Source organism: Pollachius pollachius (genome assembly GCF_949987615.1).
Source record: "Pollachius pollachius genome assembly, chromosome: 4".
Lineage (NCBI taxonomy): Eukaryota > Metazoa > Chordata > Actinopteri > Gadiformes > Gadidae > Pollachius > Pollachius pollachius.
The window spans coordinates 13,722,587-13,737,933 of record NC_136937.1 but is presented as its reverse complement, the minus strand read 5'-3'; the positions used below and the strand labels follow the sequence as shown (position 1 = coordinate 13,737,933).

The 15,347-nt window shown below is 46.4% G+C and overlaps 1 protein-coding gene across 1 annotated transcript; it reads right to left on the bottom strand.

The window, feature by feature from the left end:
- Window positions 1-309: 309 nt before the first annotated feature.
- Window positions 310-9,748, bottom strand: LOC307074826 (coronin-1C-A-like). Its single transcript, XM_079735203.1, has 11 exons — window positions 9,624-9,748; window positions 7,578-7,777; window positions 6,606-6,728; window positions 6,270-6,399; window positions 5,728-5,909; window positions 5,153-5,272; window positions 4,786-4,890; window positions 4,386-4,531; window positions 4,046-4,103; window positions 3,713-3,928; window positions 310-1,085 (listed from the first exon to the last, which is right to left on the bottom strand). Exons 2-11 carry the CDS (start codon window positions 7,773-7,775, stop codon window positions 966-968), a joined length of 1,398 nt encoding a protein of 465 aa, XP_079591329.1. The 5' UTR covers window positions 7,776-7,777; window positions 9,624-9,748; the 3' UTR covers window positions 310-965.
- Between the last annotated feature and the right edge of the window lie 5,599 nt (window positions 9,749-15,347).

The window sequence follows — 15,347 nt, the reverse complement described above, 5'->3', positions numbered from 1 at the left end:
AACATACAAGATGAAATACACAAGTGAAAACCCGGTGTCGTCGCACTTCCTGAAAGCTTTTTGTGGTCTTGTACACTTGCCATGAAGAACAAAAGCAATTTATTTTCCCCAGGTGTACAATCTTTATTGTGTGAACAGAATATTATCAGGGAGTCAGGGGATGAAACAAGAGCTGAGGGAGTGCTTCCTTCCCCAACACTGAAGAGGATTGACAAGAGGCTCCATCAACACGTAGACATCAACATTTACACCAGAGAGAGAGGGAGAGCGATGCAGTGCTATAAGGCAGTCCCGCCCACACCCCCCTCTCCCTTCCAGCCCAAAACTAAAAAAAAAAAAAAGAAAAAAAAATCCTACAAGAGCTCAATTGTTTCAGAAACACTTTTTTTTCGCAGGGACCTCCTATTTAAAAACACAATCAAATGGGCATTAAGGGGACATTTTAAAATCATCGTCGTGTAAATGGTTCTGTGTTTGGAAAAGGGCAGGAATGTACAACGGGAGAAACAAAAATAAGTAAAAGCAGTGCATTTAAACCACGTACAATTCAAATTTGGCAACGCAAAGAAAAACAAAAGTATGGCAATACTGATGTCTACATAATAATACATACTAGCACCAGAATGTTCCGTAACTGCACAAAAAAAAAAATAGACATACACAGAAAACAGCAACTCTTCAAATGTGTTCATCCATAGTAAAAAGTGGACCTGAATCAAACAGTTTTATCTCCCCATGTTTGAGGACAAACGAGGGAGTGTGACGTGTCATGGGAAAGAAACGAAAAAAAAAAAACGATAGTCGCCATCTTGGAATGAGAGCTTGGTCTGATCCCAGGGGAGGGGGAGGGTGGGGGAATGAAGCCCAATTGATTTCACCCTTTCGGCCTTGGCTCGGCCCACCTCGTCTCGTCTCCCTCCGACGCCCCGCGACCATGGCACGGTCCCCGGGGGAGGGGGGGCTGATCACATGGCCACCTTGGCGATCTGCTCCTCCAGCTTGGCGATGCGCCGGTCCTGCAGGATCACGCGGTCCCTGAGCGACTTGAACTCCCGCAGCACCTCCTCCAGCTTGTCTTCCCCCTTCTGCAACACGGGACACAGCAACGGGGCAGTGTTACGGGATTATGGCTGCGCTGTCCTTCTTAAAAATGAGGAAAACCCCTTGTTTTGGCATGAGAACTCCTGCCTAAAAGTAAATTAGGAGCCGATGTAAAAGGTTTGAGAGAAAAACAGGTGCTTTAGATTCATGTGCAGCAGGTTGGTGTTGGTGTTTGGACCAAGAGCCTCAAACAAAGCTGTAATCTGATTGGACGCCCTTCGAAGACAGCCCGTCTTATGACCACGTTTCTGTGACTACACCCAGATCCACCTCAATAGGTTGGGCTTCAGCCCTGTATACAACCTCATCACAGAGAAAGAATGTATTATACACCTTGTTGGAATATAAATCGATTTTCCAAAAACACTTTTTTCATGAATGATTTGTTTCAGCCAAAATAGACTTTTGTATTGTTTAAATGTTTGAATACCGCTTCATATTTTTATATTTTTTGATATATTGCCCAGTTTATACTTGCTTGTATAAACTGGGCCATAAAATTGAAAGCACGCCTACTAGATCTGCCCTATAAAAGATGGGGATACAATACAAAAGAAAGTTGATTGTACAGTCGTGAATGTACCGAGGTGAAGTGTACTGGGGAGAATGAAGGAAGACCAAGAACACAAACGAAGAACAAAAAGGATCCAAGTTGCCAGCGCCCTTTGGCGGAAGATGATTGTATGTGTTGAAATAAATATACGTCTCCAAAGGACTTGGATTAAAGACACTTCTGGTTTCTCCGCTGCTAAACCACCCTTGCTTAAGTAGACCCTTGCTTCAGTAAGAAATAAGGAATGGACCAATTTTTACCATAGGGATGAAACTCAATACTGGATTATGCACGAAATAGCAATACCTAGGGCTGGGCGATATACCGGTAGTAAAATTTATACCGGTATATTTTTAAAAGAGATATGTAGTTGAGACAATATCGCCATACCGGTATATTATATATTATTTTGATGTTGCCTTGCGAGCACTATTTTATAAGGCCGACCGCTGCTCTCTGAGCCTACAAGCCATGTTCAGCTGTTCAATCCCGCCCCTTACATGTACTCAGTGTTCTCCCACCCACGTTACGCATCACAACTAACTTTAAATAAACACATGGTGGTAGAGTACGGAACCCGCAAAAGGACATGGGGTAAAAAAAATGTTTTTAATGTTTCTCGTGCCCACGAGAATGCATCTCGTGAGCACGAGAAAGTATTGCATGCATATCACTGGCAGTGTGTGTGTGTGTGTGTGTGTGTGTGTGTGTGTGTCTGTGTGTCTGTGTGTCTGTGTGTGTGACGTCAGCGAGTCAGTGTACGAGCCAGGAGAGCGAGCGGTAGCGTGCGTGTCAGTTTAGTGAAGTAATGAACAAGTCCGGTTGTGTGTAAGAATAAAGTACCCAGCCTGTCAAGAATCGGTGGCCGCTTCATTCCAACCATATTCCGACCTATAAGCAGACCCACTGCCAGTCAAAGTGAAGGGTGTTGCCCCCGATAGCAACGGCCCTGGAGGGAACGTCTCCCCTGTGCGGTTTCCGTATGTTTCAAACAGGCAACACTATTGCTTTTTAGTACACAGCTCTTCTCAATGCCGTGGAACGCTCCGTTCACTTGCATGGGCCCTTCACAACTTCCGGCGGTGAATTTATATTTGATAATTCACCGTTGCAAGTATAATTGACCGCTGTCAAGGAAAACAAAGGATTTTTTGCCTCTAATGACGTCTTTGGTATCACTCCGCAAGTAGTCCGGTAACTTGTCAGCCCCGGCATCTTTGGTTTCTAAGCGACGTCACAACTTTGGCGGACTATTTCACTGCTGATCAACACGACGAATGCTGGTTACAAATGAATTGTAAAAAGACACACCATGAAGTTAGTTTTCGTTTACGCAAGTAGCCGTGTAATAAGCGGGATAATGTATAGAACGTCGCCGGTCATTATCGAAAATAAGCCCCTTCAGGGCGAAGCAAGACAACTCCGCTGCACGTCGGTGTCCTGGTCGCCCTGTCGGGGCTTATTTTCCCGATAATGACCGGCGTTCTATAGATTATCCCTTACATATCTGTTGTTAAAGCACAGCTGTGCTTCGTTGAGCAAAAAAAAAAAACTAAACCTAAATAAATGGTTGATGGTGAATACTTGTGGCGTGGAGTTGAAACTACACACTTTACCCGTTTTATTCAAAATATCGTTATAATATCGTATATCGCCATTCAAACAAAAAAATATCGAAATATGAGTTTTGGTCCATATCGCCCAGCCCTAGCAATACCATGAAGGAGTCTTAGGGAGGTTAGGGCTCTCACTGCGACCCTTAGAGCAGGATGAAACCTATCAAGGTTAAATGAGAGATCGGACAGAGCTCACCTGGGACTAGCCTCTTACTCTAAAGTTTGTTAACCAGTGACCATCGTAGGAGGGACCAAGAGTTCTAGTCCCATCATAGAAAACCCTTGGATCACCCAACAGCCCAGACTCGTAGGAATACATGGGTACCGCTGAACGCTCATCACGCACTGACCACTGGCGCTCTTAGCATGCACGGTGACATCACGTCTTCACCCTCATCAATTCTGTATGAACCACACATCATCCATACGAATATACACTCACTATGGGGGCGGATTGTGGGGCCTGGGGTCCAGGGGTCTTCTGGGGAGCGGAAGGGTTTGGCGACACCTTCAGCTCCCTGTTCTTCGTGGCGACATAGCCGTTCTTCAGCGAGATCAGGATAGGGTTGCCGTTCTTCCCGGCCCACCACTCCTCCGCCTCCACGGCGGGATCCGGGCCGGCCGTGTCCGGGTACAGGTCGTCCTGGAACAAGTCAGACTGGGGACCAAAGCCACACCAGCCAGAAGGGAGGCAGGATATCCCGTTATAGAAGAAGACCGAATAATCGTCAATTTAGTGCAGGATGTGAAAAGTATAAATAAATGACCGCTTTACCTTCCGGGGCACAGTCATGATGATGGGCTCACACTTCCTCTCATGCAATTTATAAAACCTGACGAGAGAGAAGTTTTTTTTTGTTTTTATGAATATAAAAAAACATCCAAAATGCATCAGAAACAGATTCAGTGTTATCAGCAATTCAATTCAAATATCCTCTTATAATGTATTTTATAAAACCTGAAGAGGTTTATTTATATATAAAAAAATATAGCATCTCAGATTAATCGACAATCAAATGAAAATGGTTTTACATCGCCATGACATGAGCAGCACAACCAGATGAGCATAACTGCCCTCTGCTGGCGAGGCAATCGCAATGTCACACTGAGCGTACCTAGCAATTTCACATTTGTTGACGTCGAGGCCTCTCTTGGGCATGTAGCCCATACCCCTCTGAGGCTCCTTGGACGAGAAGGTGTTGAGGTAGTGCACGTATGGCGACTCGTCCGTGATCTCAAAGTACCGAATGCTGCTGTCACCCTGGAGGAACGGGATTGGCACACAGACAGAGCGAATCAATTAGATGCGTGCCATAGTTTGGAGGCTTTCATGCAAAGTTTATCACGATACCATGAGTGCATATAGTTATTAAGCGTGGATGGCCCCAGTGGGGATCGAACCCCTAACCCTGGCGTCGTGGATGCCTTGTTCAAGTGGTACAAGTCAATTGGGACCATCAGAGAGCTGCACTACACAGTAAGAAATGTTTAATTTTTATTCATAGGTTTGCTCACCTTTCCACACAAGTACACGATGTTGGTGTCCGGGTCGTAAAACGGCAGAAGAATGCCGTTGCTAGAGTCCATCTCCTGGACGTTTATGGGCTCGTCCATGTTATCCTGAGGACAGAGGGTTTGGGAAAGGTGAACGTTAGGAATGCCATGAGTCCGTTTGTACCGTTTAGGAGACCCTTTCAGCCAGAAACAGTTCATCATTATGAATGAGCAGAAAGGAGTGAGGCTGCTGGATCATTGAGTACAATAAAGACATCCGTGTTTAAATCTGCCGCTTATTTACACTTTTCAGGCCCCCTTTTATTCTCCCACACAGACACTCAATCATGCACACACAAACAAACACATTCTTTGGGAAGCAACCTACAGTTCTCCAGAGAGCCAGCTGGCGCTCGCTCATGCGGCTGAATCCAGTGGTGAAGATGCTGCCGTCTGCCAGGAAGATGGCTCTCATTGGTCGAGCTCCCTCGTGGGCCTTTTCCTTCTCCTGGAACCGATCGGTTGAACATGTCAGGGGTAGGACTGATTTGAGGGGTAACTTATTGGTGAATTTACTTTAGATATGTTCGCCAACGAAAGGCCCAATAAGAGATCAGATTTAATAATAATTGTTCTTATTTGTAGCGATTAACAAAATACTCAATACGCCTTAGATGACTATAAAACCAAAGTAATTTGCTAAAAATCATGAAATAAAACAATGTCAGTGATAATAATTTCACTTCTACAACGATTCATTTTGAAGTTGTTTTGTATGCAACTTAAGGGTAATCGCATACAAAACAGTGAAACAATGCCCCATTCATAAATGAAGGCAGTTAAAAGAAACAAACTAAACTTAATATAGCTAAATCACAAAAACTAAAAATACTTTAACACTTAAAGCGCTGCCGTCAAGATCAGCCTTCAGTCAAAGTCCCTGTTGGCGTTCTCCAGACTCACCACGATGATCTTCCCCTTGCGCGGGTCGATGACGCGCACCGTCTTGTCCTTGCAGGCGGTGCAAATCAGGCTGCCGCTGCGGCTCCAGCAGGCGCTGAAGATCACGTCAGGGTGCATGTCGTCCAGACGCACCAGGGCCTCGCCCGTCCCCACGTTCCAGATCACCACCTGGTTGTCACAGCCTGGGGGGGCAGCATGCTTTAGTTATTAGTAAGCCACTGGGGAAAGTTGACTTTAAAGTTAAAGGTGCAGTGTAGTGTGTGGCCTCTAGTGGTGAGGGTGCAGAATGCAACTGACTGAATACCTGCAATAAACACTATTACTGTACCTACACATACAAGCCCTGACTAGTTATGAGTATCTACAGACAAGGAAACATTAACCAACAAAGAGAGACAAAACACGCACATTGTTTTTCAAGCACTTATATTGGAACGGCACGCTTTTTATTGACTGTTGGAAACCATAAGAAACCATTTTGTTCAGTCAGAGGCCTTTAAGTGCTAGATGTGCTGGGGTTTGTGTTGCTTGTCATGACGTACCTGCGCTAAGGAGGACATTACGAGCTGTGGGGTGCCAGGTCACGATGCCCACCCTCTTTGAGTGGCCCTCCAGGACCACAGCCGGCTGTGACAGAGGTTCCTCCAGGCCGTTCTCAGGTATCTGCCACACCTGGGGGACGGGGAGATGGTTACCATGATGACAACCCCAAAGACTTGCATGACTAACTCAAATGTTGAGGAAAGAGGATGACTGCATAATGTATGGGGGAGGGGTATTTCCCAGGTAAAATAGTATTCAGCACAGTAGGGTAACTAGAGTAAATGTAGGAGCTACTAAAGATAAAAAGGAACCCATTCCAGGAACTCCTTCCTTACCATGACCTTGCAGTCTTCAGAGCCACTGGCGATGACTAGGTCGTTGTGAGGACACCAGTCGATGTCCAGCACGGGGCCCGTGTGACCGCACACGGTTGGGTAGGTCTTGTCTATGCGACCCGTCTGGAACACAGCACACAGGGCTTAGACTGAGACAGGCAAATTACAAATGGAGGACTTGGATTCCTTTTGAAGAGAGGAATTCAAATCACATCCTTTTTCTAGTAATATAATACATTCGTTTTCTGCCATTTTGGTTATTCGGTCCGGTTGTCATTAGATTGAACATTTATTCGTCTACAACAGACACTATACATTACAATGACACTATGGGTTGACAGAAAGGCCACACGACACCCCAGTTCTGAGTTAGGATCAATAAGTGAAATCAGAGGAGCCTCTGTCTAACAAGACCAATATAATCTCTCCTTCATTTGGCCTTCATTGATAATCAATGCAAATTCCCCACAATCAATTTTAGCAGAGATGTTGGCTGTGTCCGTGTCGGCTGACTTGGTGGGTATTGAATTCTAACACCAAGCAAACGTTCAGTCCAATGGATGACGCATAGCAACAAAGGTTATGAAAAAAGGCAACCCGACTGATTTCCCCCCCCATCCTTCACTACGATGGCTGACATTCTTTCACTTTGCATTAGTCTAGCCCCCCTGGTCTAAGGCAAGGTCTTCTTTCTGCCACGGGTACATCACATGGTTAGAGAGGGTAGCACCCTGTCACTTTGGCTTATCTTAGCAGTTAACTCAAAGTTTTTCACAATATGTATTCACAGACTCTAACCTTGGGTAGCATGGCACATGCGAATTCTGTTAAAATGGCCTCTAGACACCGTAGAGATGAATAGAGCCATTTATTCATCACAAGTAGTACCGTCACCATTTCGATCATGACGCTCCAGCACCGCGACTTGGCCAACGTTATTTTACGTTACGGCCTTTCCTTCCGAAAGCTCACCTTCTGTAGCGGGAGCACCAGGAAGGCTCCGCCCCCGCTGGCATCGATGATGATGGCCACAAACTTGGGGTTGACGGCGCAGAAGGAGGAGTCCCACGTCACCCGGGAGACGCGGATGTCGTCGTAGATCTGGTCGTTCCGCACTGCCTGGCCGAACACATGCCGGAACTTGCTCTGTCGCACAACGCGCCTCAACATATCTGGAGGAGCAGAGGAGGATGTTCTCCGTTAGGGAGCGTGGTCTCATGACCCGTTCTGCTAGGGGTCCTGTTTATCTGTTGCTGAGGAATGACCTCATGGACGCTGAAATGTGTCACGAGGAAGTGGACTAAAAAAGGTTATCAAGTTATTTATAGTGGGGTCAGTATTACATCAGCAATATGCAAACTTTACTGGACAATCCCTCTTGGGCTTTTAAAGTCAGATTGGTAGAGTTTGATTACAGACTGTTCGATTTTTACGGTCGCTTGTTTGTTTTTTAAAATAATAAATAGGAGAAGTAATTTAGTATCTGAGATTTTACTTATACATTAACCTTATAAAGTGCATGTTATCAATCAACCCATGGATGTTAGGGTATGGGTATAGATTAAGACCATTTAGGCAAGCTGGATGTTACATAAATAAACAGCTAAGGTCATTAACCATGCAATGTGAACCTTTTCCCCCTCTTTTTTAGGAGGCTATGAACATGCCGCTACGGGGCAGAACATCTGAGATTCAAGTCAGGCTGCACAACACAAGATCAGATTACGGGCCGACCGCATGAATCACAGACATGTGGAAAAATGTGCACAGCCTCAAAAACGAAAAAACAAAAACAAAAATTAGAGCTAAATCAACTCTCATGAATTGCTTTTCTTGCATAAGCCGACGATATGCTCCAAGACGCAAAACGTCTGGCGAGTTTCACCTCTGGTTGTTGATATGTATATCCAAAGGTGTACTTCTATTGACATTTGATGAGGAGGAGGGGGGGGAGGGGGGGGGGGGGGGGGGTGGGGGATGGAGGGCTGACCTCATATCCTCACATGACAGAGAAGATGGCCGAACACAATGTTCTCTACAGCTTCCTACAGTAGAAGCTCTGCCTCTACAGCCAACACTAGAAACTAGAAAAACACTCCTCCACTAGACCCTGTAGTCCTACCACACTGACCCACTTTCTCCCCCTCAACCCTCCCGACTGGTTTGCATTAGGCCTACCACCTGGTATTCAGAGTGAACCTCATACTGATGGCCAAAGTTAAATGGCCTTTTGATCCTTAATTGTGACACTTTCTTACTCTGCTCGGTATGAAGGAGTTTGTAGGGCACACATTGTTGTAAATGGTTGACCAAAGTCTACCTAAGCCGACTGTAGCCTTTGTTATTAATACAAGACGTCCCCGTGCTATTAACATATAGACTGTTTTCGCTCATGTTTTGGTGATTAAATGCAGCCCAGTATATCCCTTGCAGAACAGGATGCTGGAAATCATTGGGAGAATGGTCGTAGATAAACACTTGGTTTACATTATATCCACGACCATAATCCAGCAAATGTTAGAATGCATTCTAGTCAATCAAATAAAGACAGGTGGACACCATTCATATCTCCATTCCGCTGCATTGCTTTGCATCGCCTAACAGGGAGAGTGGCAATAAAATGTGCAGTCGATTGTAACACAGATAAAGGAGAAAGCCGGGTCGCCACGGAGGGGGTGCGTTTTCTAAAAACAAAAACTATACGTACGGCTACTGGATTATGCAATATTTTTAGAGAAAGTTGCATTTGTAAATGTGCGAAAGTTCAACATGCATGCATTTTATAATGGGGATGGGGAGGCACGATTTTAAAAACGATGTGATGCCACGAGTTAGCAAAGCTATCGCATCGCTAGCCGTGGACCACCAGCAGCTGCGATCTATTATGACGCAAGGGTCGGTCTCTTCATCCATGGTTTCGGGACGACGTCCAGTGACAGTGGTGAAATGCTGCTGGCGCTGCGGGAATAGGTGCGAAATACTGAGTGCAAAAAAAAACACCATCGAGAGGTTTCTTACCTTCTAAATCTATGCACCGTTTTCTTAACGAACGAAACAATCAATCAGAACACATGAATATGTTTGTTAAGGCGCGCCCTTCTTCAGGATGTCTCCCTTGTTTGCCCCAAGACGTCCGAGCTGCTCCGTTTCTTTTCTTTCTCCCTGCAAATGTATGAACCGGAAGCTGCGGGTGAATCGGGTGATGATTCGTGGGGCCAATAGTCTTAAAAAAGCATGCCTTTCAGCGCTGAGTCGTTAGCAATCCTGGCCGATGCTCAACGTTATTCTACATCCAGTCCTATACGTTGCCGCCTGGGCTCAACACATGCGCAAACGAGACACCCCCCTATTGGCATTGGAAGGAAAGGATTGGATGAAAGACTCCTTTAGTGACTGATGTTGTCTGGTTGTAGTAAATGAAACACCGCGATTGGCTGTCCGGGCCCATTCTCTGCTTTAGAGTTAAATTAACGTTTTCCCTGTAGATCCCCCATCTACATACATACATACATACATACATACATACATACATACATACATACATACATACATACATACATACATACATACATACATACATACAGACATACATATATATCAAGATATATGTATTCATATATATTACGTTTTTTGACCATTTAGGGCTGTAGTACGCAAATTAATATACTGTATATAAATAATAACAATATAACATAAACGAATAATATTACGAAACTATACCAGTCAGAATGACTGGTATAGTCATTCTGACTATACCATTATCTATTAGAAATCGTTTTGAATCGACTGCTAATTTAGACAATGGATTGTTGGAAGGGATCCAGCCATCTGTCCTCCATGAATTACAGACTCTGAAGCAACCCTGATGGGAAACATAAACAAGTCTACCGTGAAGTCTCTGCACAACAATGAAATTCACTCACTTTTGAGGGATTGTAAGGGAACCAAGCTGTAAGGAATCACCTTCTACTCAAATCCGAGGAGTAATAGTTTCTTTCTCTGTTAGACATCAAGCTTCATAAGATGCAGCAAGCTTTTGTGCTGTTGTAGACGCTCATTAATTTTACAGGAGGCTGACTTGAATGTCTACCCATCATCAGTCATTGCTGAACAATAATTGGTTACTGAATATTCATAATAATAAGTTAATTCACTGTGTGTGTGTGTGTGTGTGTGTGTGTGTGTGTGTGTGGATGGGTGGGTGGGTGGGTGTGTGTGTGTGTGTGTGTGGGTGTGTGTGTGTGTGCGCGCGTGTGTGTGTGGGTGGGTGTTTGTTTGAGTCAGTGAGTCAGTGAGTGAGAGAAAGAGAGAGAGAGAGAGAGAGAGAGAGGGACATATATGTAGAGAGGGAGATAGAGAGGGTGTTAATGAGAGAGAGTGGAAGTAGTGAGAGAGAGAGACAGAAGGAGGGTGGATAGTGAGAGAGAGATAGGTAGGGAGAATGAGAGAGAGAGAGACAGAGTCAGAGAGAGCAGGAGAGAGAGAGAGAGAGAGGGCATGAGAGAGAATAATAAGTATAAGATTGATATAGAGAAGGAGAGAGAGAGTGTGATTATGAGAGAGAGAGTGGAGGTAGTGAGAGAGAGGGACAGAAGGAGGATCGGATAGTGGGAGAGGGTGATAATGAGAGAGAGAGAGAGAGGTAAGGAGAGGGAAAGTTAACCAAAGAGAGCAAGTGAGGGGGAGAAGTAGGGAGAATGTAGTGGAAAGGTAGTGAGAGAGAGGTAGGCAGAGAGGGAAAGAGAGAGAGGGCCTGAGAGAGAATAATAATATACAAGATCATGTCAAGCATTACCCTTCTTCTGTGGTGGGTTCACTTCGGACGGCCTCTCCACGGGTCTCTTGGGTTTCTTGGGCACATCGAAGGTGTCCTTCATCTGAGACACTTTGGTGCTCTGGCTGTGCTCCGCCACTGCCGGCGGAGGCCGCCCACCTCCGTCCGGCCTCGATCCGCCCGGTCTCCGGCGTCCTTGGTGAAGCTGGTTGGTCTCTTTGATGAGCTCCGCCACGGGCTTGTAGGAGCTCCCCTTGTCCTCGGGTTCCACATCCACCCGCGGCGGCACGATGCCCTCAACGGTCCTGCGGCGGTCTCTGGACCTCTGCACCTGTGGGACGTCACACCCCGGCTCAGGCTCCATGCCCCGCCTGCCCGAGACCACTGGCAGCCTCGATGGCGGTGCTTCTTCGTCCTCGGTAGGTTCAGGATGCGTCGGTGTCTCTGGGGGGGTGAGCGGCCTCCGGGCTGTCCTCCGTGCGAGACAAGGCGGAGGAGAAGGAGACCCTTCGTCTCTTTGCAACCTGTCCTCGAACAGCTCTTCTTGCAGCATGTCGATGTTCCTCAGCTTGCAGTCCGGGGACAGCTTCTCCATACGACTGCAATAGTCGAAATTGATCATGTCCCTGAACTGATCGTTGATTTTCCGCGGCCTTTGGCGTCTCCCGGGTTCAGGGTGGCAGTCGACCGACTGGCGTCGCGCGTCGGACGGCATGGTGTATGTGCCCATGTCGTCCCAAAACAAGGCCATATCCTGATTGGTCACCACATCCCGCGGAGCCATGCCTGTGTTGAAATCCACCGTGTGCCTCCGCTTCACCTTCTCGTCCTTATCCGCGTGGCTCCTGCCTCTCCTCTTGACCTCGCTGGTGTTCAGCTGGGCCATGCGGAGCTTGATAAGGGAATTCTTAGGTTTCTTGGGAACAGGTGGAGGCGGGCCTTTCGCTTTGGCCTTCTCTCTTATCTTGTCTTGCGAGTCAAGTGAGGTGTCTGCATCCCCTGGTGTTATCACTAAACCGTTCTTATCAACGACTGTCGGACGCAGCTCGTGAACGGAAGGTGGCTCGGTCACCATCGCAGAGAATACAACAATGTGGCCCTCCTTCTTCAAGCTGGCTGTCTGTATCTGCTCAGTCCAGTTCCCATCACAGTGCTCTGGTAGTGGACATACAGTGAGATGGCCTGGTTTGGATGAGGATGTAGGATGGCCTGATGCTTGTGATACAGAACAGCTATTGCACTGAGCCAGAGGAGGGTGAGGGTCGGCTCCACACGGCCGAGGCTCATCGCTTACCTCCTCTCTTTCCCTCCTGCACAAACTCATGCTCCCCTGAACGTCCTCTTTGGCTCTCTTCGAGACAGCATCCGCAAATGAGCTCCTCACGCATCGATTGCTTCCCTCGTGTTGTTGCTTGGTTCTACCATACGACTGATGACTGTCTCCTCTTTTCTGCTGAGCTTCGCCCAAAGAATCCTCCAAACTTTCCGAGTGGCCTTCAGACTTCTCTGTGGATGCGTGTCTAATTTCCCCATCCTGATCTGAGGAGTCAGTGCTTTTTAATTGCGCTATAGTGTTTTCCATATCTTTGGAACTCTGCCTGTGGGTTCTGGCCAACCCCCCTTGCATCTCTGTTGATTGGCATTTCAGAACCGTCTTCCCAGAAGCAAGTCCCTGGCTGTGGATTGTTGGACCCTGCTGCGTGCTGCATGGTGTATCTCCTCCACCACTATGTTTCTGAACATGGCCAGCTCTAGTATTATTGGCCCTCTCCGTCTGACACCCGATGCCCATCTCTTCAGACGAATTTAGCTCCATTACGGACCGTGAGGTCAGGCTTGTAACATTTTCCGCCATACAGTTGACCGCGGTCGAAATAGTGTCAGATCCCAGACTTTGACTTCCGTCCCCATCACCAGTTCTGTGTAGTCTGTTTCCGTTGGATTTTTCAGCACACCTCTGGGAATGACCGGATTTTAATCCACCTGCTTGTGGAAGTCCATTCTCGTCCCCTTTTGAAGGAAGCGACTCAATTTGTGAATCAGCTTGGTGACTCTCCGGTCCGTTGTCATCACTACAATCACTCTCACATTTCCCATCAGATGTAAACCGAATATCATCCTTCTCCAAAACCACAAAGTCCTCTTCGTTAGCATGGTCAGTGGAAGCGCTTGGATCTTTCTTGTGCATCCTGCGGGTCAGACCCCTGGCTCCCATGGTGCCATGGTGGGTTTCACCCTGCTCCTCCATTTCAATCTTGGTGGTCCTCGCTCTGGCAATAGCCAAATCCCAAGTGGTCCGCGCTTCCCTTCCCGCAGTCCACCCCAAATGTTGCGCTGTATCCACTGGACGTAAAACAGTGCCGGTCCCCCGTGCTGCTGGTGACAAGGCAGGACCTTCTCTGACCCCACCCTCATGAACTCCTCTAGTTTTGAAAGAAAGGTTCTCCCTGTGAGCTGGAATAGATTTCATTGGCTCCCTGCTTTGGGGGTCTATTCTTGCAATAGGGGCTATGAACTCGGCCTGCTCAATGGCTAGGTTACTGACACTGATCCCGCAAGTGTGGCCCGGAGACGCCCCATAACCGTTGTTGCCCTCTGCCTGACTTGTGGCCTCTTCTCCTCCTTCTTCCTCTACATGCAACGAGGGTTCTGTTTCCCCCGACTGCTCCAGACTGTCTGAAACAGCCATGGGCCGCCCCTCTCTCGCCAGCCCCTTGTCCAGTTTCTGCCCCATTGGGGTGGTTGATGCGGCTGCTGCTACGTTCTCTGCTCACTGTTAGAAAAGGAGAAAGACAAGTGGAAGAATAAACATTCGTATTTTTCATAAAACATTAACATGCTCAGTGGGATATCGAGAATACTATGTTGTATAAAATAAACCTAATTATCGACTTTACCTTGATGTATCTTTTAATATTCATTTTCAATATTTAAAGGTGAAATTGGTCAAACTCGTTTAATTTGTTCCTGAACAGGTCTCCCACTTTCCCTCTCCACACCATCCTCTTTATCTCTTCCCATTCTGGCCTGGTGGAATGTGGTGGCGGCTAAAATTAACGCTGGTCTGATGACCCACCCCCAGTGAGTCACACTGCCAAAACAGAACCACGACAAGTGGAAAATAATAGACCAATCCTCAGGTGTCAAGGTCATATTTTATCCTGATTTCATCCCCACAAATACCGCTAGACTAAACAACACCAAATAACGTGTCCTTTTAAGGGTGCAAAAGTGAATACGTTTCACAACTCATATCTAAACTCATCCTGTAACATAATCAGAGCTAGTCTGGTCCAGGGCATCATGCAATCCCAATTACTGCTTTGAGGATCAGGGCGGTCCGTCCTGTGTCCGACTCTTTTAATTGAGTGCTTGTGATTGTTTTGTTTACTGGCGACTGAAGAAAGTTTGCCTGGAAAACTGAATCCGAGTCACAAGATAGGTTTCGTTTGGCCGGATTGTCCTCTGGTCTCAGACTTGTTGAGAGGATTCTCTTGCAACATGATTCATGGTTGACGAGTGATCATAGAGGAAAAAAGATTCCCAGGCTTAAGACAGGTATGGAGTAGATTAAACCCCTAGGTACTAAATGTTCTAATGTTAGTTGTATGGAGCAACACAACCGCGTCTCCAAATAAACAGTCAACAGTTAGGTTGACTTCAGTGTACCACCGTTTGAGACAGACAGTAATCAGGAAGCAAAGGCTAAACATTCTTTGTGGATTACCGAGGAAAGATGATAATGATAATTATGAGAATTTATCTTGTCTGTTTGGCTCTTTTTTGGTCCAGAAAATCAATAACAAAAAATCCTTGAAAAGCTGTACGATTGAATCGAAATGATCTTCTCTCCTCTGTCTAGTAAAACCCACATTCTATGTTGAGTGCCATTTTCTGAATGGAGACATCACTTTCTCTCAAAGTTAAGTTTAATCGTGTTTAAGATTTGAAGCAGGGTTTTATAGTCA

Coding starts and splice junctions, on each gene's coding strand:
- LOC307074826 (XM_079735203.1), bottom strand. CDS start 7,775: ATGTTGAGGCGCGTTGTGCGACAGAGCAAGTTCCGGCATGTGTTCGGC. Junction 5,910..6,269: donor TAATGTCCTCCTTAGCGCAG/GTACGTCATGAC, acceptor CTGCCCCCCCAG/GCTGTGACAACCAGGTGGTG. Junction 4,891..5,152: donor AGCTGGCTCTCTGGAGAACT/GTAGGTTGCTTC, acceptor CTCTGTCCTCAG/GATAACATGGACGAGCCCAT.